Source organism: Sardina pilchardus, chromosome 12, assembly GCF_963854185.1.
Source record: "Sardina pilchardus chromosome 12, fSarPil1.1, whole genome shotgun sequence".
In the NCBI taxonomy this organism is placed as follows: domain Eukaryota; kingdom Metazoa; phylum Chordata; class Actinopteri; order Clupeiformes; family Clupeidae; genus Sardina; species Sardina pilchardus.
The window spans coordinates 10016530-10042674 of record NC_085005.1 but is presented as its reverse complement, the minus strand read 5'-3'; the positions used below and the strand labels follow the sequence as shown (position 1 = coordinate 10042674).

Genomic DNA, 26145 nt, shown 5'->3' with positions numbered 1-26145 from the left:
TCATAGTCATAAAATCACTTAGAAATCATTGTTTTGCTTGACTGACCAGTTTCATCGAAAACAGTAATATTTCCTCCCGCCCCCAGTGTCCCTATCCGCTATTGCAACCTTGCAGTCTCTGTAGGAGGCGATCGCTCCTTGTTTACATCTGGAAGTCTGAGACGTGTAAGGAACAAGAAGAACCACGCTTGCAATTTATAAATATATATATAGCCTATATAAATACACGCTAAAGCTGTAGGGGAAGCTCTGAAGAGAAATATGCCAGCATAAAACGAGCGAAACCGAAACCGGAGATGAAATCGCCAGTCCTGCATAGTTTCTCTTTAATGTTGCTTTAATAAACATCCAGAAATACATCTCTAGCACTACTGTGAAGTGGGGAAGCTGATGTTTGTTTCTGTCAAAACACACTAGTGCTGAACACTTCCAGTGTGCATGGATTTAAATCTTTGTTCTAAAGTGTGTAGAGTGCGTTCAGATGCCTTCACATTTTAATTATTTAAATCACAGTATCTGCATAACAATCTTAATATTTTACAATCTCACTATCACAACTAATTTCTTAATAGAAAAATGTTTTTACAGAAGCTAGTTCAGTCATCTCTCTGTTGAAAATGAGGGCTTTTCACTCCAGCCTCTCCTGTCTGCATGGCTTGGGAAGACGACCTATTCAACACTGCTACTAGTCAACGCTAGACTTGCTACGGGGAAGCACCCTGTGCTTTATTTTGAAGTCCTTTCAAGTGACTCTCACACAAAGTGCATTTCAACTCAAAGCCACTGATTTGGGGTGATCACTCTACTGTAATTATGACTGGGCGTTGTCAGATTTAGCGTGATCCACTAGTTCTTTTTAAAAGTGAAAACCACAGAAACTCCTGCTAACATTACTAACAGTGATTTAGTTAAGTCTTATAAATTCTCTCCTTCACATAAAACCTGCTGAACCGACCAAAGTACCACTGTGAAACCAGGTGCTGCCTAGGCAATCACGTGGACAGCACACTTACAGTTTAATAAATATACTCTCTTTATTTTTGCATCAATATTTATATGTCAATATTATTGTTTGTACAATGGAATGCTTTCGAGCTTGCATGGTCCTTTTGAGTGTGTCCGGTTCTCCTCAGTGGCCCAGCTCCAGAAGAGGCCTTAGATCTTTGGACTGGTGCTGGGGCTCTCCTTCTGCGTCTGTGGATGAGACCAGAGAGGGTTAAAGCGGAGCGAGAGGCGCAAACGTTTGACCATTTCCGCGTTCTGTGTTCGTAAGGGGAAGGGGGGCGAAATCCCCCTTTAAGCAGACCTAGAAAGTAACGTTACATTCGAACTGAACTGCTTGCCAATCTGACAGAGATCGATATCCCACTATGACGTCTTTGCGACACGCCTCTTTAAGCAGACAGGAACTGCTCGAATTTTGCTTCCATAGAGATGCATTATGTTGCTCTATCTTGTCAGTAATGAAGGATCTTTGACATTGCTTAATGGGAATGAAACACTCTGAACTCAAAAGAGGTCCATAGGAAACAACAATAACATCTGCAGTGTTTGTCCTTGCTGCCCACAAAATGAACACACATCTGCTGCTTCTGCCTAGGAGTGGTAGCTGCAGTAACATGTCTGTGCAAGAAAAGAAAAGTCATGACATAATGTCATACTATAGAAGCAGTGCCCCTGCCAGTGACAATATCTTGAGGTGCATTTCAATTGCTTTCAGTAATCCAGAAAACCAGACTTTCCCACATGAAACTTGCATAACAAGAATGTTTACCTTTTATCCGTTCTCATAGAATCTGACACAATGGCCTCTGATTTCCTGCCACATAAAACCGCCCACTGTTTACCAGTAGCTTACAGATACCCAGCCCTTCTGGCCTTCATACAGTACAGTGGAGGCACACAAGGTAAACGGCTCTGCTGTCGGAGCCCTAGCAGCCATAAGAGCCTTGCTGCTTTGTCTTGATGAATGTTTGTTTGGGTAAAGGGATGTACCTTCCTCAGTTCTGGGAACAGCTCCTGCACGGCAATATCCAGCAGCACGTAGGTCATCTGCAATCGGCACACACAATGGAGGCGGGAAAAGAGACATGAGTTGGGGAAACATGACCCAAGTTCCGGAGCGCTCGAGGAAAGATTAACACGTTAGGTTTCCAAGTGCCATTATGAGACACACGTCCTGGGAGGTTTCTCAGCCGGCACAAACATTTCTGATGGACAATCACCTGTTTGGAAATGCCTATTGTTTTAGTGGATTTATGCATGTGTTGAAGTTGAATACAGAATTGCATTGTCGGAGGCATAAACAGGATGTTTAGTGTTTCGAGTGAACATGGAAGGAGCAGAATACAGCAGAAGATGCCATAACTGCCACGCCACAGGAAATAAATGTGCTGACTGAAACAGCCTCACGTACAGTAGCATCTAGTCCACTCCCAATGCTCTTACCTGCTTGTTGAGGAGGGGCTGCTGCATCATTTCGAACAGAAAGCAGACACCATCATACCGGGCTTCCTCACCGATACACTTGACCACCGCATCTGAAATCACATAGATCCCAATCCCAATCAGAGTTAGGAAAAACGGACACCGCGTGCTTTGGCGCTCGGCTTGCACGTTCGGACTGTGCAGCCTTGCAGTCGCGAGGGAGAGACCCTAGCTACCCCCTGCCCTTGATTTCTTGAATTTCCCCTGGGGGATCAATAAAGTATCTATCTATCTATCTATCTATCTATCTATCTACATAGAGCTGAGCTTTCAAGATGAGAACAATTATCACAACTTTATTTTGAACTACCACACAAGCTTATGCCAATCTACTTCCAAACAATAATGGCAGTTTGGGCAGTCGTTTTAAAAAAAAGGATGTGTGGAGTCATAGCCATTTTAGGAAGCTGGGATGAGTCATTGTTGATCTTCCCATTTCTGCCTTCCTCTCTTCCTTACCCCACCTCCTCTCTCCCTCCTCTCTACCTCCCTCTCTTCCCTCCTCGTTCTACCACTTTCTCCTCCCACTACACTTTGACTAGAACTTCTAATGTAGGCACTCCTATCCTGTAGTACTAGTACTGACAGGTGCAGGGGTAATTCCTAGTTAAGGCCTCCTCTGCACTGTAGATGAAATGTTATTCTATTGCTGTGAGTGGCTTGGATAAAAGCGTCTGCCAAATGAATAAACGCATGCATGTTCATATAAGAAGCTGACTTCAGACACACACACTGACACTGAATATTTACTTCCAAATATCATTCCTTGTAGGGGGTAGGTTTAATATATTGTAATGCTGGGTTTAACAGCAAGGCCATATAATGAGTTTCTTTTGAAATGTTGACAATTCTGCCCTCAGCATGGATATTATATATATATATATTATATATATTTATATAAAAAGATGATTTTATATTGTCAGCTTTAGCATGTGTTCTAATACCTTTGGAGGGCACTGTATATATATATATATATAGAGAGAGAGAGAGAGAGAGAGAAAGAGAGAGGCAGAGAGAGAGAGAGAGAGAGGCTGCTCCTGCAGAAGCTATTAGCTATTAATGGGATAGGCCATTTAATCAACTTTCACCTGCAGACACCCAAAGGTAGTGTTCTGCGTGGGAAGGATTTTTCAGTCCTATCTAAGCATTTGCTCTATGGAAAAAATGAAACATCAACCTCGCGCCCACCATGAAACGAGGTTCAAACAATAGAAGCCCTATCAACCTATCAACCCTATGAACCTGCGGTTCCTCTCGTGCTGAGCAGGATAACCATTGCAACAACACATCATCAGTAGGGTAATGGCCCTATCAGCCATTGCTTTTCCTTTGCTCCATGCCAACACAGCATCAGGTCCTCCAGCACTCTGCAATCAAAAGATGCCACTTGCAGCGTTTTGGTCTCGCAAGTTGCATCCAACTCCCCTGAGAGTGCAATGACTTCTGCGCAGCTTATCAGGGAGGAGGATGTCTGCAACTAATGAAAGTGCTGTTTCCTCAACTATTTCCTCATTCTTTATAGCCTGCAAACATAAACTAAGACTAGGTGATAGGGTAGTCTCAAAAGTAACTACTATAGATGTGAAAATAAAATGATGCCTTCAGCTCCTGTATTGCATGTAGGATAGTTATTATGTGTGTTGCGGCGTTTTTTTCATTTTCTGGAAGTGAAATAACTCGGTCATATTTCTGAAAACAGAATGGAATGCCAAGAATGTACAACATGGTTTCGCAAGAATGCACAAAATGTTGCAAATGCACAATTAACTCTTGGTCCAACCTATGAACTGTTATAATCCTGTTTTCAAAATGGCCAAATAGGTATGTGAATAGTATTACCATACATGGGAACCAAAGATCATAGAGCGCTCTATGATCTTTGGTGGGAACATTTTAAATGCTAAACTTGCAGTGTCACTACCCAGATCACTATCTAGTCTTCTTCTACAGCTGTGTGTGTGTGTGTGTGTGTGTGTGTGTGTGTGTGTGTGTGTGCGCGCGTGCGCGTGCGGTTGTGATAACCAGACCACAGTGTCATACTGTGTGTGGGTGTGTGTGTGTGTGTACGTGTGTGTGTACGTGTGTGTGCGTAGGAGTGTAGAGTGAGATCTTTTATCATCTGTTGGCACTGACCTGGGATGTAATTCATCATTTCCTCAAAGGCTTGTTTGGCTCTCTTCTGCTTGTCCTCAGTGGAGCGGACTTCGTTATTCTCACAGAACACAGCATCTGTTCAGACAGCAGAGGACTGTGGTTAGTCGCTGAAGCAAGACACCACCCAGATCTCAATAGTAATCCTCACCACCAGACACCAACCCTGTAATATAGCTCAAACCACAGTGGATCGGTGGTAGACAGTCACGTTTAAGTGTTTGTGTGAGTAAGTCAGTCAACATGTTTTTCAGCACGATGTTAGTGTCAGCTGATAAAACAGCATGTCTAAGTTAAGTGAGTAAAATCATCGTCATGCGTCTCAGCAAAAGTATACGTCTCTAAAGTATAGACTTTAAACTAACGTGTGTCTGAGAGCTCAGTTTTACTTCTTTTTTTCATGATGATATTCTGTGGCTGATATGCTCATGTGCTCTAAATGCACAGCCTCGTGAAAAACAGTGTTTCACTGGTGGTGAGACAGTCAACAAAGAGGAACATAGCCATGGGAGCTAGAGCTTACTACATCACTTCAAACAAAAAAGAAAAACAATCTGTCAATGTTTCACATAGATCTCGGTTTCTCAAGGTCACAGAGTACTGTCGATACAAAAAAAGTAATGCTGGCCCCAGCCGTGGCGTGACTGGCTGGGACACCTGCACCGCACGCCGGCGACACAGGTTCGATTCCCGCCCTGTGGTCCTTTCCGGATCCCACCCCAACGCTCTCTCCCACTCACTTTCTGTCTCTCTCTACTGTCCTATCATTAAAGGCATAAAAGCCCCAAAAAAATACGTTAAAAAAAAAGTAGTGCTGTCCAATCCATTAAAAAAAATCAATTGCGATTAATCTCATGAATGTCCTATTTAACTCGCGATTAAACGCATATTAATCGCACATTTCTATCTGTTCAAAGTGTCCCTTGATTTATCATTTTAATACTCTTATCAAAGTAAAGTGGATAGGCTTGCTTTGTGCAAATGTTTTTTTTTTTTTTTCTAATTTTATTGCAAACCACAGTGTAGTGTTACAGCCATTCATGTCTGTAGTAATACTGTCAATAAGTATTGGGACAGATGACACCTGCTGGCAGCACCACTGAGCAAGAAACAACTTCTCTCCTCCTAGAAGTGCAGATACTGCAATAGGCTAATTCAAGCCTAATTCAAACATAGTAACACACACACACCGAATGCTCACTCACTCACACACACACACTCACACACTCACACACTCACACAGTACATGCAGATAACTTTGCTCTTATCAACTGATCCTGGCAATGTTTTAAAACTAAACTTTCCATTCATTAGAAGCAGCGTCCATTAACGTCTTCCGCTGGACATCTAAACAATGGCATTGTGGGGCGCGCTTACTGTTTTGCTTCTGGTTTACAGCCGGGTCCTGTAGTCTGTAATCTCGCGATAAAAAAAATAACGCCGGTAAAATTGTTTTGAGTTAACGAGTTAATAACGCAATATTTTTGACAGCACAAAAAAAAAACGGTTTACACGGCTACAGCTAGACAGCCAGACAGCTGCAGTGCTCCGCTCTATGGAATGATTTTAGATTTCAGTCTAGAAGTTTCGATCTGGTCAGACCACGATTACTGTTACTTTTGAACAGGACAGTGCAACCATCTTTGTTTAGCAGCAGATAGATACCATACAATTTACTGACCAAGCCAAAATGACACAAACATACAAAGCCAGCAGTTTGAATTCTTGAACAACAGCCAAGTTTTATCAAGAGGAATTCCTCGTTCATAACACTGTGGCCCTGAAAGAGCAAACGACTAAAGTACTATTTTAAGCACATAAAAACTTAGTCCGACTGCAAACAGAGTGTGGTCACTAAACCACAGAGTTCTAAGAGGGAGTCAACATCACATGTTTCCATAGCAACGTAGCCACATGCAAACACAAAAGCAAAACAACTTTTATGATGATGAACACCCTTACAAGCAACCCCCAGTGTTAATCACAATCATTGTGTCATCTAACCCCTGGATAGACTTCATATCCAAATCATTCTGCAATGAGTCACAGCTAGTTCTTGAGAGAATATTTAACTTGTTTGAAAGACATCTTCCGTCAACAGGAGCAGTCTTGGTAAGTTCAAACCACAATGCGTCCCCATTTTAAAACACACTGTAAAGCATACAAAGAACAGACAGACAATCTCTCTCTCTCTCTCTCTCTCTCTCTCTCTCCCTCTCTCTCTCACACACACACACAAACGGGGCAATTTTCACACACAAACATATACAAGACATACTGTATGTCCACAGAACATTCAAGAAAAACACAGTAAATACAGAATCAAACACACACACACACACACACACACACCTCTTAGCATTGTGATGAGAGACACTAGACGGTGCTCCTGCAGGATCTGGTCCAGCTTGAACTGCAGGTAGTGGTCCATGTAAGCCTCCAGGGTCTTCTTGAGCAGGATGCGTCCGCCACACAGCACATGGTGTAGCCAGTCCGGCATACTGAAAACCACTCGGCCTGCACGAGAGAGAGAGAAAGAGAGAGAGAGAGAGAGAGAGAGAGAGAGAGAGAGAGAGACAGTGTGTATATGGAAAACCATTCAAGGGGCCCTTCTCCTTCGCCTGAGTTGATTTTAGATGATATATATCCTGAAACGCAGGCTGGATAAGCCAAGTCACATTCCTCGAAAAGGTCCTCCAAGTGGGATGGCACTTAAAAGTGTGTTTCACAGAAAAATGATTAATTCATTTAGCAGGCACTTTTAGCGAAAACAACTGGGAGGCTACCTTGGGGCGCATAACTGAAGTGTTCCGTTTGCATGAGCCTGCTACAAAAATTTAACCTGACTCTTGCCAGACCCTTGTAGTTCGCTGAGCTTCACGCAAGGATCTGGGACTTCTAGATAGGAGACGTATTTCTGAAGGCGGGGCCTTGTAAAACATCCTTGCATGTGATATGATAAACCACTTGTCCGTTATGTTAAATGACGTGCTAGGCTACTTCAAGCTCTTGCCAAACCCGGTCGGAAGAAGAGTGAAAACATCCTTGCCACCAATAAATGTCTTCAAAACCATTCTCTGTTCATCTTTTAACGAATGAATACTCGATAGATTCGACAAAACGGTTGAAATAGCCGAATCAATGTCAGCATAAGACTCCTCGCTGCGTGCCGCCATTGTTGTTTGAATCAAACACTCGCTTCGGCGCTCCTGATTGGTTCATAATTTTTTGCTCCCTGGAAGGAGTTTGGATTGCCCTCGAGCCCAGACCCTTGTGTGGAGCTCAGCGAAACGCCTCTGGTGGAGCATGGCGGAACTACAAGGATCTGGCGAGAGTCAGGCTAACAAAAATGACCTTCTAATAGAACTGGCTACACCGGACGTTATAGCGGTAAGGGATAGGGATAACTATATTGTGTGGCGGAATAATATTGGGAGCACTTATACTCTGCGCAGTAATACCTCACTCCAAAGTGAAACTGAAAGTGCAAGAGGAAGGATATTACTACGCCACACAATATAGTTGTAGTATCCCTCTTACCTGCTTAGAAATGCACCACGTTTTATTTTGTCTCACCATACTTGGTCATGTGACTACTCGTGTAACTGTATTTTAATAGGGAAAACATGGAGGCGTTTGGTCGCTTCTAACTTCATCTCTGTTTGGATCCTAATGAATGCATTGGGCTAGCTAAGTGCTATCAAAGTTGCGCCACGCACCAGAACCAGTAAGTGCATGCATTGAAACGTGAGAGGTATGTATCAACTCGTCTTAATTAGGGGAATAACGTAGTTTAATATGAAAAAACGGTGAAGTGTTCCTTTAAACTATGTCTATTATACTATCTGCCTATCAACATTTATTAAACCATGTCAACCTAGTAACCACCATATGTGTCTTAGCAACACCTAACAATCTCAATTACCCTAGCAACAACCTAGCAACCACCATCATGTCAACCTAGGAACCACCATAGTAAGTAACCAGCATGTATTACCTTGTCTCCATATCTAACCTTCCATCCAACTTTCTCTCCATCCATTTACTTCAAACCATTTATTAAACTGTCTATCTGTCTATCAACATAAATTAAACTATTTCTCTATCAACATCCATTAAACTATTTATCAACATCCATCAATATATGTGTCTAATTCAATTGCTACTTAGCAACCTCCATAGCAAGCAACTCTGAAAATACATAACTTAAAACAACATACATGTAAATCCTCATTCGCTCTGTTTTACCCCATCTCTCTCTTTTTTGTTTTATTATAACTACAAATTATATTTTACATTTCATTTTTGCCATTTTCGTGCACTGGTAATTCCTTGAAATTGCATTTCTAGTTTGGTTTGTTATTCGTATCTTGTGTTGCTTGCTTTTGATATAAGCTAAATCAAATATCAAATATTTTCTCATCAGATCTGCACAAATCATGTAAGTCACCTATTTTTGATTCAAAATGGCGAAATTTGCCTAAAGGTGAGTTTCAGCAGAACTGTAATGGGGTTGTTGTTTGATTCAACTTTACTCAATTAAAACAACACGACTGGACATGTTGATATTATTGACAATACACAATTAAATAACATGACTTTCTAATGTTTAGACAAACATTTTGTCTGTCCACACTCCACAGTAGCTTGCATAACAATAGCTTGCATTGGTGTTCCTAACCAGGGCACTGCAGCCAGTAGCACACAACAGATAAGACATCTTCGCAATCAGAGCACTGTTACAATTCAACATGACATTGGTTAATGGGTAACAGGAAGGACAAGGAAATTACAAGGCTCCTAGGGTCATCCTTACCCATAAACATCATGTAGTCATACACTCCTTCCAATGGCATCACTTCCATGAAGTAGTTCTGGTTGTGCTTCTTTTCAACCGAGTCTGAGAGGTTTGCGTTGTTTTTGAACAGATCAGTGATGAGCTGAAATAAACAAAACACATTGCTTGCTTATAGTGCCAGTACATTAAGGGAGAATAGTTTACATTTCATTCTGCAAAACATCCATAAGGGATTTATGAGGGGAGGTTGTGTTAAAGGAGATCTCTGTTTCTTGAGGTCACTAGAAAAAGAAAAAGGAAAACTATCAGTTCTTCCGAGGTCAAGTTGCTGCAGCCACCAGCTAGAGCTACCAGGCAGCTACAGTGCTACACTTTGGGGGCATGTTCCTGAACCCCCTGTTAATGCCCCCACAGTGTAGCACTGTAGCTCTACAGTACATGAGAAACATCCTATCTCAACCCTGCAGTCCTTGTCTGGAATGTACAGCCTCAGTACAATAAGAATTCATCAAAGATTATTCAGAATGATTATTCAGAAAGACCGATCTATGACCAAGAGGGGTCTGAGACAGGTCTCAGGGGTTCAAAGGGGTTCAAAAATCTTAAAAAAAAAAAAAAAAACTCTGTTTTTGACCTGACAACTGGTTTATGAGGTTGTTCACTAAAGATAACAGATAACATATCTTATGCAATATATACTACAGTATATTTGCATAACTCTTCCAGTAAATAATTGCAGAGCAAACGTCATTGAGTTAGTCATCAGATTATCTACATCCTCAATTTTCCTTTTCCACCACACCCATGATTGTGACCATGTATGTGTAGCATCTGAACTCTCAGTGAACCCTGACGTCTACATTGTTGTGGACAAAGATATTTACATCTGAGGCTGGGGGGCTAGAGTGCCAGTCTCCTGAGCATGCTGAAACATCCTCAGTGAACTTTGACTTCTACGTTGTCATGGAGAGATGTTGACAACTGAGGCCGGGTGGATAGAATGTCAGTAGAAGTGTATAGAAGTTAAACAGTTTCCTAAGCATCTGAATCACCTTCAGAGCTGTTGACAACTGAGGCGGGGGATAGATAGTAACACTGTCGGTAAGTTCTATAAACCTATAAACCTGTAAACCTTTATTAACTTGGCTAATGATTTTATTCCAACTTACTCATTACGTTATTTATTACAAAGGCAATTTGGTGCTATGTGCCTTGTTCAAGGGCACAATGGTGGACTCAGATGGGATATTGAACCCACAACGTTTCCGGATACTTCATGCTGACACAGCTTCTTAGCACTACGATACCACCGCCCCATCATCTCTGACGAAATACATGGTTTCAGTCCTGCATTGGGCCCAACGTCATGATGACTACTTGTTCCAGACCACATGGGGGGAAAAAAACACCCTAAACTCAGAACAGCAATGGTGGTGGTGGGGGTCTGTGGAATCCCAGGCCCAAGGCAGACCTCCAGTCTGAGCGTGAACAAGAGTGTGTGGGTGGGTGGTGCGTACGAGACAGACGGCGTGTCCTGTGGTTACCTTCTTGTCATTCTCTGAGGTGGGACTCAGAATGGTGAGCTCGGGCTTGCTGGGTTTGGGTTTGGGCGACTCGCACGAGTTGAAGAAGGACTGGATGAAGGGCTCCAAGTTCTGGCCTTTCTGTCGTGGTGAAGGCAAGGAGTGAGGACAGAATAGGGAATAAACAAACAGGGTTTTACTAGTGCTGCAGTGTCAAGAGATTGACACTTTTTTGATGTCTTGTGTAAAAAATACTCTGGGGAGAAGGGTTACAGTGTACAGCTAAGGAGGGAAAACATTTATGGAGTTTCTTCACTCAATGGAAAAGCACCACTCAAAATGGCCTAATACAAACCAACAACTCTGTAAACACTCAAACAGGTCTAAATAAACTCCACTGACCACCACGGTGTAAGAGGTGTTGTGCATTGGATCTTCTCAAATAGCTCAGTGTTTACAAGGTGCGGAAATCATAGTGTGGCTCCAGCTGTCTCGTGCTTATACACATAGACTCAACAAAGCTGACACACACAACTGCACCAGTGATGTCTGCACCTAAAAGGGAGTTTAAAGTCCTCAGTTCAGTCAAGCAACTTACCTCTTTAATTAGCTTTCCTGGAACAGACTTGAAGATCTTCCCTGTATTAAATAAATAAATAAGAAATATTTATTTCCTATAATGAACATTTACATATATTTAAAAAAAAAATTGTTGGTCTACAAAACAGTTTTACGTATAGTGCTGTATAACTGTCAATCCTTTACTATTAGTTAGATATCAGTAGGTCTTCAGAGCTGAAAAGGGGAGAAGTTGTGCCATGGCCACAATGTTCAGCGATTGTGTGTCAGTAGAATGTCAAAACAGAAAACCACAATGACTGAAACAGGAGACTAACGACATATATTACATTAAGGCTGATGTCAATCGAATGTTCTTCTCATTTCTCAAAACTAAGTCTATTTCAATGTACCGCTGTTGAAAGGTGCTTGCACTTCTGGCTCTAGGTAATGAAGTCTTACATCAGAATGAAAAAATTCAAACTAAACTAGAGCTCTCAAATGCAATTGTACAGTGCTCTCTGTTTATAATGCCTGTACACGTAAAAATACAGAGTGATGACACCTTTAAACATGCCAATAAATGGAGAGCATCTTGTCTAAGGTTCTGATTCATACCGAGGTTGACATCTGGGAGCATTTTATCCAGGAACTGTGACTCCATGCTGTGGGGTGACAGAAAGTCTGCCAGCAGCTGACTGTTGCTCAGGTCTGGATGCTGAAGGAGTTTCTGTGATGGTATAGAACAGAAACGTGAGGGCAAATGTTTCATTTGAAATGATCTAGCACAGAATTATCTAGTTTATTGGGATTTCATAGTGGAATTAAACCAAAAAAACATTGACCAAAAAAAAAATATTTAATCTATTATTGGGTAGACATTTATTTTATGTTTTTTGTTTCCTGGTTAGGCCTACAACTCAAGCTTTCAGAGGAACTATGTACCTGAAGATACTCTTCAAATTCGACCCTCTTGGAGGTCAGGAACTCAACATTCTTGGGTCCAATAATCCTTTTAGAGGGGAGCTGAGCATCTGGAAAGGATCCTGGAAAAAGAAGATCAGGGACAGAAAGTCCCGTTTTTTACCTCCATTGTACCAAAGCTGGACACTGTACAGTATAGAGAAGATACACTTGATTCAATACATAACGTACCATGGAACTCTGTCAGTTTGGACTCGAGGCTATAGAATTCAAGATATCTTCTGTAGACTATCCAGGTTTCCATCTCATGTCCCACTGAAATCAGGGAAAAACATAGTCACTGATATTTTTCCTCAATGCTCATTTAGGCAAGCACCAGAATTTTGTTTTAAAGTTACCTGAGAGTAAACAATAAGACATACATGTGGATCTCAAAATTGAATACCATGGAAAGGTTTTTCCCATAATTCAAAAAGTGAAATTGACATATTTCAAGCCTTTTCAAGTTTCAATCTTGATGATTAGGGCTTACAACTCATGAAAATAAAAAATCCAGTATCTAAAAAATTAAAATATACACCAACGAAAAAGCCGTCACTGGGGTTATCAAACAGACACTTCCTTCATAGGCGTTTCATTGAATTAGGCCCACAACACCTCTAGAAAGCTCCACAATGGTATCTGGTGTCCCAGACCCACCCCCCCCACGGACACTCATGAGGGGTTCTCTGCCATATTATTGGTCCTCTTCATTGCTGTTTATTATCCGATCAACAAAATGTACAAACGAAACCCAATGGATATGTTATTCAGCAACATACCCAAACAAAATGCAAACCTTTGATAAGGGACCAGCAACTACAAAACAACAAAGTCCTTTCAGACTACAACATGACCCCAGGTAGGCTGTGATCGCCTCAGCCATACATTGGCTTGCTTTTTCAGCAGCCTCTGATAACTGTTTTACAACTCCTTTCAGTGACAGTCATCAAAAACCACAGTCTAGCAGAAAGGTTGTGGCTGACTTTGCTACAAAGCCTCTAGCACCTATCTCCACAGGTCTTGTGAGTGCTGCTTGCCAGCCACACTGTCTTACCTCTGCTACCAGTTCTGGATACTTTGATTTCTGCCTTTCAAAGGCTTCCTGGGACCTTTTAAACACTTCCCCAATCGCATCTTCAAAGGGAATAGTTAGCTCGATAAAGTAAACAATGAGCTCACTCTTCACACACAGCACCACATCTGATCTCAAAGCAGTCACAACAGTACAATGTGGAACTTGCAGTTGCCTACCAACATCCACCAGAAGCTTTCAGTTCTGTGCTTTGCTCTATTTGTTTTTGCATTGCTTATATTTGCCCTATAGCTACTTTTCTGCCCCTTGTCCATAAACAAAATTCTACAGCCCGTGTCATCTGCCAGCATAGAATTAGTCTGAACTTGTGTCAACTCTTGTTCTCAAGCAAACCCGCTAGTCATTTTAAAACCTGATTACATCTCCAGGTGTAGCAACCTTGGGCCAGGCGAGTTTTACAACCAGAAAGAATATACTTTCAAGAGCTATCAGGAGTTTATCACACAGAAACATCCTGTCCCAAAAACACTGATGAGAAGACCACTCTCTCATTGACCACTTACCTTCCTTTCGGTCATTGCGTTCCACGTCGATGCGGAAAACTGGTACCTTCTCCCTCTTGACATCGTCGTCGAAGAGGTCAACGAAGGGAATGGTGACGGCCCAGGCCGAGAGATTGCGTTGGATCCCCGGCGTACTCACCACCTCGGCTGGGGAGTCGTCCTCCACAACCACTGTGGCCTCCTCCACCTGGGACACAAACGCATATCGGTATGCAATGTAAGAATCAAATATATGTATGTAATGTATATGTATGTAGTATATACATACATAATATGTTTACATACATAATATGTTTGGGAAGTAAATATGTCTTTTTCAGCATATCATCTTTTTCGCCCCTGTTACTCATGAAGTTGCTCAGATATAGGAGAGATTGAGTGTGTGAGAAGGTGAGAATAGTGGGTCAACATAATAGTGTTTTTCATACAGTATATCTCCCTATGACTCCAAAGTCTGACATGACCGGGCATCAAAGGTTGTTCTAACAGACATAATCCCATTGTTCAAACTGGTGTCAGAGTTCAAGGTCACGAACGTTATTAGCTCACTTAGCTTGCGGAAGGTACATGCCTACTGCTGAAGTAATGGCAATGAGTGGTTCAGATCCTACACATTCTGGCACAACAACTGCAGGACATTGAGTCAGTGGCGCTGCTCTCTGGAGGCCTACAAAAAATCTGAAATCTGTCTGCTGTCGATTCAAAACTGACAATCACACACACCACAGTATTGTGTGCTAGGTTCCAAAAAGTGCTTTGATTAAAAACGTGTGAAATGGAGTCTTGAAGACAGTTAAGGAAACACCCACACTCAATGTTGAGTAATCTTGAAATGAGTCAAGCAGAGTAGATTACATTCAATAGACATGCAAGTGGTTTTCCTGCTTCTCAATAAGCTTACAACTAAGTTGCAACTATTTGTAGAAAGTTTGGAAGTTGGTTTTGAAGGCTCCACTGAGTTTACCTATTTTGGTAGTAACATTTTGTTAGTTTGAATGTATTTATTTCATTGTAAGAGCTTGAAAGGCTGAACTCCTCATTGTCCTCATTAAGAGAATTCACAGGTAAGCATCTTTGTGAGAATCATGGGCACCTTTTTACGACACGTTGTTTTGCTATGAACTGACCCTAACGTTATTCGCATATTACCTACTGATATTCCGATGTTACAAGGATACAAGGAGGTTTATCTGTCAAATGCATATGATTACTAAAGTACAGAATGCAGTAAAATGCTGTGTGTCACCAAAATGTATCTGCCAAATATGGTCGTCATCATCACCATTTCCACTCACATCTTTACCCAAATACCATGGCAGATTTATTTTGGGATTAGATTCACCACAGTGCCTTCCAACTGAATAATATGAACTCGTTCACTGACAGCAATCTAACTTGGGAAAACCTCTGTTGGGCTGAACATGTGGGAATACAGCCAAGTAAAGAAACAAGTGTGGGAGCAGTGGTAGCATAGTGGTTAAGGAGCTGGGCTAGTATGCAGAAGGCATACCGCACTGTTTAACTAGAAAAGCACTCAGAAAGCGCAGACCTCCGCGTCCATTGTTCTCCTAGGTTGTCATATATTTTAACCTAAACTATTCAGATCGCCACCACGTGGCCATACCATGCCATTACACCACTAAGCAAAATACATAAATGCCTCCTGACACACAGACAGACAGACGCTGGTCCCCGATGAAAACATAACCTCCCTGGCGGAGGTAATAATGGCAGTTGGATCGCACCTGGTCATCCATGCCTTCGACCATGGCATAGTTGGGAGGCATGGCTCCCTCTAAGGTAGTGCTTCTGAAAACCCCTTTGATTTTGCTGCCGATGCGGCTGATTCCAAAGGATTCCCCACGTTTGGAGGTGTTCCTGTACACAAGCACAGACAAGTGGAGACAGACAAGACAAACACGGAGACAAAAAGAGCCACATTTATCTTGATTTATTTGACAGTTCAATTCTTTGTGGTCCCAGTTGTTTATCTATTTTGAGCACTGGATAAGAGAAGAGGCCTCTCTAGGAGTTTTAACTCCAAAACAACAGCGCCCACTAAAGGAGGGAATGAGTATGCACTGCTGGCTGGCTGAGGAAAAAACATGACAGCCAACATGGCAGTGGAAAGTGTACATCACTCCCCTCCCCTCACACAAACACAGATAAACACAAAGACACAGACACACCCAAAGCGCGCGCACACACACACACACACACACACACACACACACACACACAGCTGTAAAGAGGAGAGGAGATATATACAACCAGAACGGACATTTTTGAATTTGCAAACACAGGACTTTGCTCTGTGGTTTTTGACGAGCAAACACACGCAGGCACAGGCACAGGCACAGGCACGCACACACACCCACACCCACGCACACACACACCGATGTGCAGGTTGGCATCTTGTATGACAGCTAACGCCATCGGTGTGTGAGTGTGTGTGTGAATGGGTGAATGTGAGGCATGACACAGAAGTGGAAATGCATGTACATGAATGCAGTCCATTTACACACACACACACACACACACACATAAACACACACGTAGCCAAACCACTAGACTTACTTCAGCGGGGTACTGAAGGAAGACAGGAAGCCTGAGGGCATCGCTCGAGGGGGGAGGACAGGGGGAGGGACTTGTGGTGAAGGGGCCAGCCGCGGGCAAGCTTTGGGCGACCTGCACCCCCTCGTGTCGCGTTTTTTTTGGGGGGGGGCTGGCGCTAAGGCTATGCATGACATGCGGACCTTGTGGAGGGGGGGATGGGGGGGGGGCAAGATGCAAAAGGGGCAAATCTAGCCGTAAGGCAGCAAGGGATGATGGGAGACACAAAAGGAAGTGTGGGGTGGCATGAATGAAAGCAACATGAAAGGTGCGGTGGCGCCTTGACACAGTAAACACAGCCACTGCCATTTCCTCTGTGACTGCAGGTTACCAAAACAGCAAAACGGCACAAAGCTTCTGGCTGGCAGAGCCACTGACACTGACTGACCTTTGCTGACCAAGTCTGTCTTTCAAGTGCATACTGTATATACTGTATGTATAGAGCCCCACTAATATTACTGGGCACTTCATCCATGCATGCAAACAATCCTTCATCAGATGGAAAGCATACAGTTAAATGGAATTCTTCAACGAGTCAATGCTTAGATCAAAATCTATTAGTAGGAGTGGTTAACTCAGTTCAAAGTGGCAAGGTGGCTTCAAGGCAGAGGGCAATACACACACTCAATCTACACAAAGCAAGCTTAACAAAACCTTAAGCCTTTGTTTCGTAAGCCTAAATATGAAACATTCTCTCTTTTTTTTTTTTTTTGGTCTCTACGGCATTCGAGCATCCTCTACGTGAGCATGCAGTAGGAGATGAGCGGCTGCACTGTCAGCAGACGTCATGCGCCATGCTGGAACTTACCTGAAGTCATCGAAACTCATGCTAGTCCTGAAAGCACAGGCACATGAAGGAGTTACAGTCTTTTCCACAGACACACTTGTATGCCCAAACATAGCTTTATTTGGGGTCGTTCTGTTGGGTTTAGTGCCATGCTGGGGGAGAACGGAGGTGTCTGCTAGGCAACTTTTACACGGCACAGAACGCCTTCAGGGGGAGAAGGGACAGGCTCGATGTGGGAGGCAGAATGAGTAAACAGTGATGTGGAACAGAAAGAAGGGAGGAAAAAAAGAGGACTGACATTGACAACACGGGAAGATGGATTGGGGTTAAAGCTGACAGAGCACTCATGATGGTGTCTGTGTGCAAGTTGGATCTGTGTTTATGTACGCTTGACATGTCTCTGGCACAGGGGGAGCATGGAGGATTCAGCGAGGGAGGGGTGCATGGTAATACAGAGGAGTGGAGATGAGACAGACAGAGAGAGAGGGGGGGGGAGAGAGAGAGAGAGAGAGAGAGAGAGAGAGAGAGAGAGAGAGTGATGGATAGAGAGTTTCACACAGAAGTGTGGAGAACACACACCTGCTCAGCCTGGTGCTTCTGGCAGGAGATTCAGCCCCACACAGCAAATGTCTGAAGTACTGCAGAGACAGAAGAGGGAGGCACTCAATATGAAATCACAACCACAGAGAGCACAGTTTACGTCTGCTTGTTCTAAAGATGACTGAAGTCATTTCTCTCATGTGCCACGGACTGAGTAGATGAGCTTGTTATGGTTACAATGTCATTTGTTTTTATTTCACATGAAAAAGGGAGCGCTAACAAGCTGATTCATGGATGATTACACTGTGCTATGACTCATTTGGAGAGAGGCATGTTCAAAGTTAGCTGTAAACTTTCAAACTTTCCTTAATGTTTACGAAAGCCGTAACATGTTTGCCGCATTATAAAACTCTACTCTAAAATACTACATTTCTACAGGAGGCTCTAGTTCAAGGAAGCGACGGAACATGTGTCACGAAACCACATGTCTTACATTAAGAAAGGAATTTGAGCTACGTAGTCCCCATTCAACTCTGAATGACGATCTCATTTACAAAGACAACCAGATTGAACCCCATTTTTAAAAAGACACTTCCTCCAATATCTGCCTCTTCTTCATCCTGATTGATTACATTCTTTACTATGAGCTGTTTTATCGTGTAGCATCTTCCCACTACACTGAAAGCGTGTGTGTGAACAGCTCTGAAGTCTCACCACATCACTGTGACAGAACATGGGGGTGAAAACGTTCTCCAGGAGGGACAGCACGTGCTCGTACGCCTCAAACAGACAACGCATGGTCTGCAGCTTCACCACCCCTTGGTGCGGACCCACTGCAACTGTAGAGAGGGAGAGAGACAGAGGACAACAGGATAGACCAGAGAAGAAAGGCAGAAAGAAAAGAGAGAGATAGACAGAGAGAGAAACAGAGAGAAAGACAGAAAGAAGAGAAGGAGACAAGACAGAGAAAGAGAGAGAAGGGCAAAAAGAAGAGAGAGATAGACAGTGAAAGAGAGATGTTAGATAAGGCCAATAGACACTTGTCTTAAAATATGGACTTTAAGGCCTCTATCATGACGGTGTAAAACACTTGGTCACCCACACAAAACGTATAGATCTTTTGAATGAAAACCTTTATTGCTCCAAGGGGAACCTGTCTTGCACTTTGGAGCCACAAATTACATAGAGCTAGACAACACTTAAGGCCAGTTCAAACACAAGATCCGCGACTAGACGAGCTGCAACATTCTAAAAACCAGCAACGTTCTAAAACTCTGCAACTAAGATTTGACATGTTGAATGTTTTAGCGACGGCTTGCAACTGCTTGCAACTGCTTGCAACTTTTGATTCACACCGCCGCAACTGCTCTCCGCAACCGTCTCAGACCGTCGCGAATCTTTGGTTTGAACTGGCCTTTAGACATACAGTCAGACTAGCATAATGCTACAATAGAATAGAATTAGATAGAATAGAATGTCAAACAATCTAAACCACATACAATATATATTTAAAATGTGCATGTATGCTTTAGGATAGCGTTAGCCTATCTGAATTCAACCTGTTCAGCAACTGAGTGTTCCTTGGCACAAAAATATGGTAGCTCTGTTTGTTTTTGCATGTGGCATCTAATATCTTCAAGGCTAAATGAATGGTGTCTTCATCAGAAATCTGCTTGACACTTTTCACTTCTGATCCAGTTAGTATGATCCAGTGGGCTTGACTGGCCCACATTCATGTTGATTCTGTCTGGCACATTGTTCAAGAAGGTGGTACTAATCCTTTTCATTAACCAGAGGTGTGTTTTGGGAGTAACATCCTGTGTTATGACGTCTGTCGTTCCCTTTAACAACAAGCAGCGAGACTTCATACAGCACATTGGTATTTTGATGGTCACTGGCGCATTTGAAGGACTCTGCATGCACGTGAGACTGTATGGAACAGGTATTCCTATAAATCAGCGTATGCTCTACTGGTAACACTAGAACTGCCAAGAATTTAAAAACAAGTATAGGACAACCAAGACTAAAGTACCAAGTAATTTTGCTTTGTTTTTTTAAATCTGACAGCCTAATGTTCCCCTTAATTTAAACTGGACTAGTTATAAAGCCCAGTCCAGACCACGACCCCAGTCAGCCAAAAACATACTGTGCAAGTTAGGGCCATGTGACATATACCAAACTCATAATTAGTCAAGTAAATAAATAAATAGTGAAGTGTGACTGATTCACCAGGTGTTCACTGTCCCCTAGATCATCCCAGACTTTTCGGCCCACGACCCCCAAAATAAGGGTGCCAGTGACCTGTGACCCCTACTATCCCCGGAGGTATACAAATGTTGCATGCAACAGTGCACATGCACTAATAGGTCAAAAACACAGGCATATTACTAAAAAAAACCATAAAAGCCAAACCAAAATATAATTTAACAACCATAATATAATATATTAAATACTCTAACTTGAAATGTAACTACTATGTTTATCTTTTGTTACAATTATGTTACTAAATATGCTATTTCTAATATCTTTTTATTAAATATATATTTCTGAAAATCATCTTGCAAAATCCCCGTTGAGAGAGCCTTATGCACAAAGCACATGCCTGAAATTGTATGGGAAAACAATGACAACACAGTTTATGAGGCTGTCAACGAGCGTGTGCTAAAGTTGTTCTCAGTGTCCTGACTTCTGCAGGAAGTTAAAACTGAAGAGATGATTGTTACACAATGAATGTAATTCTGTTTCTCCATTTACTAAGTCTGTCTGGCCAGCAGCTTGTTTGGCCTTCCATAGGCCAACTGCAGAATTATTCCACCCATGTGAAATAGACATTCCATCTCTGGACAAAATGTCCAATTCCAAAAAGGGTGTTGTAAAGTTGTAAATCCATATAACAGGTCCATCTAACAGGTTTTTGCCACTCAATCACAACATCCTCTTTCATTCATATGCTCAAGTTCATTTGTTTTAGACACTTTAGCTAGTTTCACTGTCATACAATTTCAGATGCACCCTATGTACTGTATGTGAAATTCAGGCATTTCAAAATAAAGTTGTCACGGACAATGTCATCAATGCAGAAGCAGCCTGTTTACTTACTGTTGCGGATTTCCTCGACAATGAAAGGGTCGAAGCGGATCTTGTCAATGCTCTCATCCAGACAGTAAACTTCGTAGATGTTCTTCACCTCGCCATGCAAACGCTCCATCTCTGCGTCGTTCAGGTCAGGACACAGGATTTTATCGTTGAACTCCTCTGGAATGTGGAAGATGTCAGAACTGATCAAAAAAATACTTAAGACGGCGTGTGCAAAGAAACTTGGTACCAGGACTGAATGAGATGTGTGCAATAATCATGGGAAAAGTCACTAAGCACTAAGCTTGTATTCAGACAACCTGAGTTTATGTGAGTAATAGTGACAATTGTATTACCCTATCCCACCCATAGCATCTATTCATTTGTAAATGTACATACTGTATTTATCATTTTATTCTTATACATAGCTTACTGCCCTTATTCTTGTTTACTGTTTGTATGTTATTGTTGAGTGTTGAGTGCAAAGATTAACCGGAGTCAAATTCCTTGTTAGTTCAAGCAAACCTGGCCAATAAAGTTGATTCTGATTCTGATTCTGATTCTGGGATAAAAGATCATGCCATTATGATGCTGACACACGCCACAGAGCTCAGCTTGTGATCTAGAAGAGGGTGCCAATGTGATAAGGAGAGACTGGTTGAACAAGCTCTAAAATGATGACAGATAATGCTCAACTTCTGTCAGAAACAACAAGATCCACCAGAAGCTGCTTCTTTTGCCATACTCATAATGCAGATCAAGTCGACCTCCCCACGAAATGCATCTTCCTTGTAGTGCTACATAACCTGACTAAACAGACAAGAAACTATCTAGGATCTCTGTCAAAGCACAGAAAACTTCTTCCCATGATGATGTAAAATAACACCACATGCTGAGACAGAACAGCCTCAACACAAAAAAAATCATGGGTAGATTTAAACATCATTGACAAATGGATTCCAGGTCATGTCGAACCATTTAAAATGGCATCAAAATCATGCACTCGTGAGCTTAAAAAACTGATATCTAGTTCCTCTTTGGATGGCACAGTTGTTTCCTGTGTAACACTCAACTCTAGCTGATATGATATTATGAAATATGGCATACCAAACGGCTGTGGCTGTGCGTGCCAACCTCAAGAGATCCTAATTTGTAAGAGTGCACGAGCACGGCTGCAGACTCACCGACGGCGAGGCAGAACTGGAGCACGTGCACAGCGCCCTCTGCCTTCAGGAAGCACATGAAGCGGAACAGCAGGTCCTGCTGCTCACGGATCTGCTTCAGCTCCAGCTTCAACACCTGTGCACAGGTAGACCGGCCAAAGAGAGTCAAAGGTTTAGTCACAGGTCATGGGGTTTGCATTAAGTCACACTGGATAGCAGCACCAACCATATATACCTGTGAATGTTTAACACAAACGGTTTAAATCTTAACAAAAGACTACCATAGAAAGCTTTGTGACGTGATGTATCTTTTGCATAATATGTTATAGTCATGGACATTATAAAGACTCCAAGCAGGGGAAACTTCAAGGATATTTACTGCTACATATGACATGTGAACAACACATCACATGTGCTTAATGTCATAGCCACTGCGTGAGGAAATTGCTGCTGCTAGGTTTCTAAACAGAAGTGCTAGGGTCAGCTGAAACACAAAACAACAATGTCTGAGAAATGGGCAGCAAAATGAAATGAAAGTCTTTACTGATGGCTTCTTGTCTCGGGGATCAGCATACTTCTGCAGGAACGGCACCAAGGGAGATGGAGGTTCTAACGCCTCTTCTGGCTGTGAGTATCAGAAGACAAACTCAGAATCAATCCCAATTGTAGGAGTGACACATGCTTTTGATGCCTATAGCTCACTAAATTAATATAACGTTCATTTCACTTACCGGAGTATCATCAATAAAGATGAGCACCATGTGATTCAGTGTATCCTGCATGGACGACATGGAAGACAACGCTATGTGAGAAACATTATGGGGAAATATACGTCAACTCTGTGCGGCATTCAAATAATTTATATTCACTCTAGAAATTAATTCTGCAATTATCTCTGTGCTTATTTTGTATTCTACATAAAAACACTTCTAAATGGTGCCCATTTCTTTTCAGAGAAACAGTCGTGGTATTGTGAAAAAACATCAAAACCAAGAATCGCTCCATGTCATAAGACAGTTATAAATGTCACTTTGAACACAGAGCTGACACCAACAGGGATTCTAGTTCAGATCACTCACAGGGTCGGCCATGAAATCCATTGTTGGGAGGACAACTGATCCGGTCATTACTTCCCGAAGTAGGTATGCAAGAGATCTGCTCCAACATTGAAAAGAGATGAAGAAGATGCTTGTGAATTCTGCAGGTTTCTGAACATTTAACTATAAAACTGTATTTTAACAGACTCATGTACAACTTGTGGTGAGAAATTAAACATCAGTATGAAAATATAAATCCAAGGAGACACATAGACCATTCTGAAATGTCCCAGTGTTTCCTGTGGACTGTGTAAAACAGCACCTGCACTCAGGAGCCTTTGGGGGGATGACGTAAGGGAACAGCATGTCTGTAAGTTTGCGCAGATAAAGCAGCTCCTCCTTGCGGCTGCGTAATGCTATGTGCAAATCGGGGCCATACTCATCCAAGGCTGCTTGCTGCAAATGCTCAGGACATCGGGATACTATCACACACACACACACACACACACACACACACACACACACACACACAAACACACACAGTTAGCAAATTAGGCAGAAATAACATTTTCTGCAACAGTTCCATCTGGAGAATCAATAAACAATGTTTGATGTAAATAATACCTTTCCTCCAGGCTTTTGCAACAATTTCAACATGTTTCATGGCTCCTTTCAGCATTTTCTCTGTGAGAAGTGAGGGGAAGTCCACCTACATTGAACCAGTGAATATTACATAAATCAGCAATTAATCACTGTGAGGGCAGATAATTGCACAAATTCATGTATTAGACGCATAAGGAAGCAGTACTGACAGTGTCCATGATTGAAATCTCACAAACTGAATAATAGAATGCAGATATCTAATGGCAATGCTAAAGTTATGACTTCTTCGTAATACAAGTGAGTGCATCAAATGACAGCTTGTGCAGTTCTACCTTCTGAGCTCGTCTCACAATCACAGCACCAAAAAACCGAAGCATCATCCTTAGCTCATCGACACAGGCCTCATCATCTGTAATATCCCTGAGACAAAGAAACAACACATTGCACTGTCAATGAGGAAGTCTTCTCTGCCCAACCCCAAACCCTAATTTACTACGCCCATTACCTGTACCAGGGATACACAAAGTTCTCCAGAATCAACTCCAAAACCTGGAATATATAAAAAGTGATTACGTGTCTTACTGTTTTCTTTTTTAATCGATAAAACTCATGCATGGACTACCAAAAAGCTTTTTAGCCACCTCTGATATGGAGGTATCCACTTTCGAGTACACCTTCAAGTCCAGCCATGGTTGATAGTTTTCCAGGAGAAGAGTTGGCCTTCAAGACAAAAGACCATGTATTATTGTTCATCTATGTATGACCACACACTGGCAAAGTACCCAAATTAAAAGAACTACGTATGCATGGTGGTCTAAGAAGAGATGTCACCGTAATTTCATACCTGTGGCGTTTACACTTCCTTTTCCCACAAACGGCACAGCTATGACCAGATGGAAACAATTCCTGCTGTTCATTTTGCTGGAAAGCATCATTCACAACAATCACACTTTAATACTGTACCTTATTACTTTTCAACTGTACGATGATGCTGTCAAAAACAATAATGGCACTTACTTTGCTCTTTGGTTTCAAATGGAAGAGAATGCTTGGCAGAAGGTATTCCGGACTGATAGAACAATAGAATGTGATCACCCCGGCCAGGAATGACCAGAATACCATAAGGATATGCAAATACCTTTATAGAGAAATTACAGGGCAATGGTTAAGCATGAAATCAATACTATAAGACAATAATGTGCGAAAGCAACTATCAAAAGCTTAAAACATTACATATTCAGGCATTACCTATTCAAAATGATGGTTGACAGGAACATAAACATAAGAAGGAAACATATGAGTGGGTATTGGCGGACCACCTCCCTCCAAATCTCAATCCTCAACCATTGTCGTACGTTTTGTACATATTCTTTCACACCAGCCATCTCGGTCTGTTGCCTGAGGAAGTTTTGAGCACAAAGCTTATTAGATCAAAATGCATTTCAACTATTCTGTTAACGATACTCACTTCGAGTGGGTAAATGTTTCTATGTTGGTAGCCTATGAGTTGTGGTGTAAGTCAAGCCATTTCATCATATAGGCTACGTTCTTAAATATCTTTCCAATCAATTTAAAATCATCCATCTGATCAAGTCAGCTACAGCTGATAAATACGAGAACGCGCTGCAACTTCTTGCTTGTAATGTAAGGGAGCTAAGTTAGCTATCACTAGCTACTAACGATAAGCCACTTAAATCCTGTGCTCTGGGAGTTGAGAGCAAGCCTTGATCAAACAAGTGTTGCTACCATTTCATCATAATGCATACACATATACAATCAATTATGCTGTTGAAAATAACTAACCATTTTGTTTTGGAACGGTGTTAACTAGCTCGCTACTGGTAGTTCCTACTTACCTCTAGAAAAGTTGCGCCGATACCACAACCTTCCAAGCAAAGATGATGGGATTTTAGAAACACGTCATCAAAGAATTTGATGTAACGTTAAAGAAACTTCCAACAGTATTGACATTGCAATCTCCAGTCTAAACGATCGGTGAATACATAAGTGAGAACAGGTAAGGCTTTTGCAATTTTATACTTTAACAGTGCCAGACTTCTGTTGACTCTCTTTTCCTCTGACAGACCAGCGAATGGTTTGTTTACGACACCAACATTCCTAACAGGGATAGGCTGAAAAAGTGAACTGAATAGTGTCACATGATAAGCGAATTGTCACTTCCTGTTGAATGAGAAAGATTGAATTATTCATTAATATGAAGTCTTCGCTGACTATTATTTCCAACGCT

The 26145-nt window shown here is 42.0% G+C and overlaps 1 protein-coding gene across 2 annotated transcripts; it reads right to left on the bottom strand.

The window, feature by feature from the left end:
* Positions 1-1015: 1015 nt before the first annotated feature.
* Positions 1016-25992, bottom strand: LOC134097629 (sorting nexin-14-like). 2 transcript variants are annotated; one of them, XM_062550553.1, is made up of 30 exons: positions 25754-25992; positions 25146-25295; positions 24915-25035; positions 24742-24818; positions 24539-24617; positions 24403-24446; positions 24230-24317; positions 23919-24003; positions 23617-23776; positions 23337-23412; positions 22989-23033; positions 22802-22882; positions 22279-22393; positions 21119-21274; positions 18734-18858; positions 18059-18117; positions 17501-17527; positions 15825-15957; positions 14080-14266; positions 12673-12756; positions 12463-12563; positions 12136-12247; positions 11558-11598; positions 10981-11100; positions 9455-9578; positions 6991-7155; positions 4621-4716; positions 2449-2540; positions 1996-2052; positions 1016-1194 (listed from the first exon to the last, which is right to left on the bottom strand). In XM_062550553.1, exons 2-30 carry the CDS (start codon positions 25280-25282, stop codon positions 1156-1158), a joined length of 2826 nt encoding a protein of 941 aa, XP_062406537.1. In that variant the 5' UTR covers positions 25283-25295; positions 25754-25992; the 3' UTR covers positions 1016-1155. The 2 variants fall into 2 exon arrangements, with proteins under 2 accessions (XP_062406537.1, XP_062406538.1); XM_062550554.1 differs by lacking the exon at positions 17501-17527.
* Positions 25993-26145: the final 153 nt, after the last annotated feature.

Coding starts and splice junctions, on each gene's coding strand:
- LOC134097629 (XM_062550553.1), bottom strand. CDS start 25,282: ATGGCTGGTGTGAAAGAATATGTACAAAACGTACGACAATGGTTGAGG. Junction 11,101..11,557: donor CAGGAAAGCTAATTAAAGAG/GTAAGTTGCTTG, acceptor TCACCACGACAG/AAAGGCCAGAACTTGGAGCC. Junction 2,053..2,448: donor AGCCCCTCCTCAACAAGCAG/GTAAGAGCATTG, acceptor TGCCGATTGCAG/ATGACCTACGTGCTGCTGGA.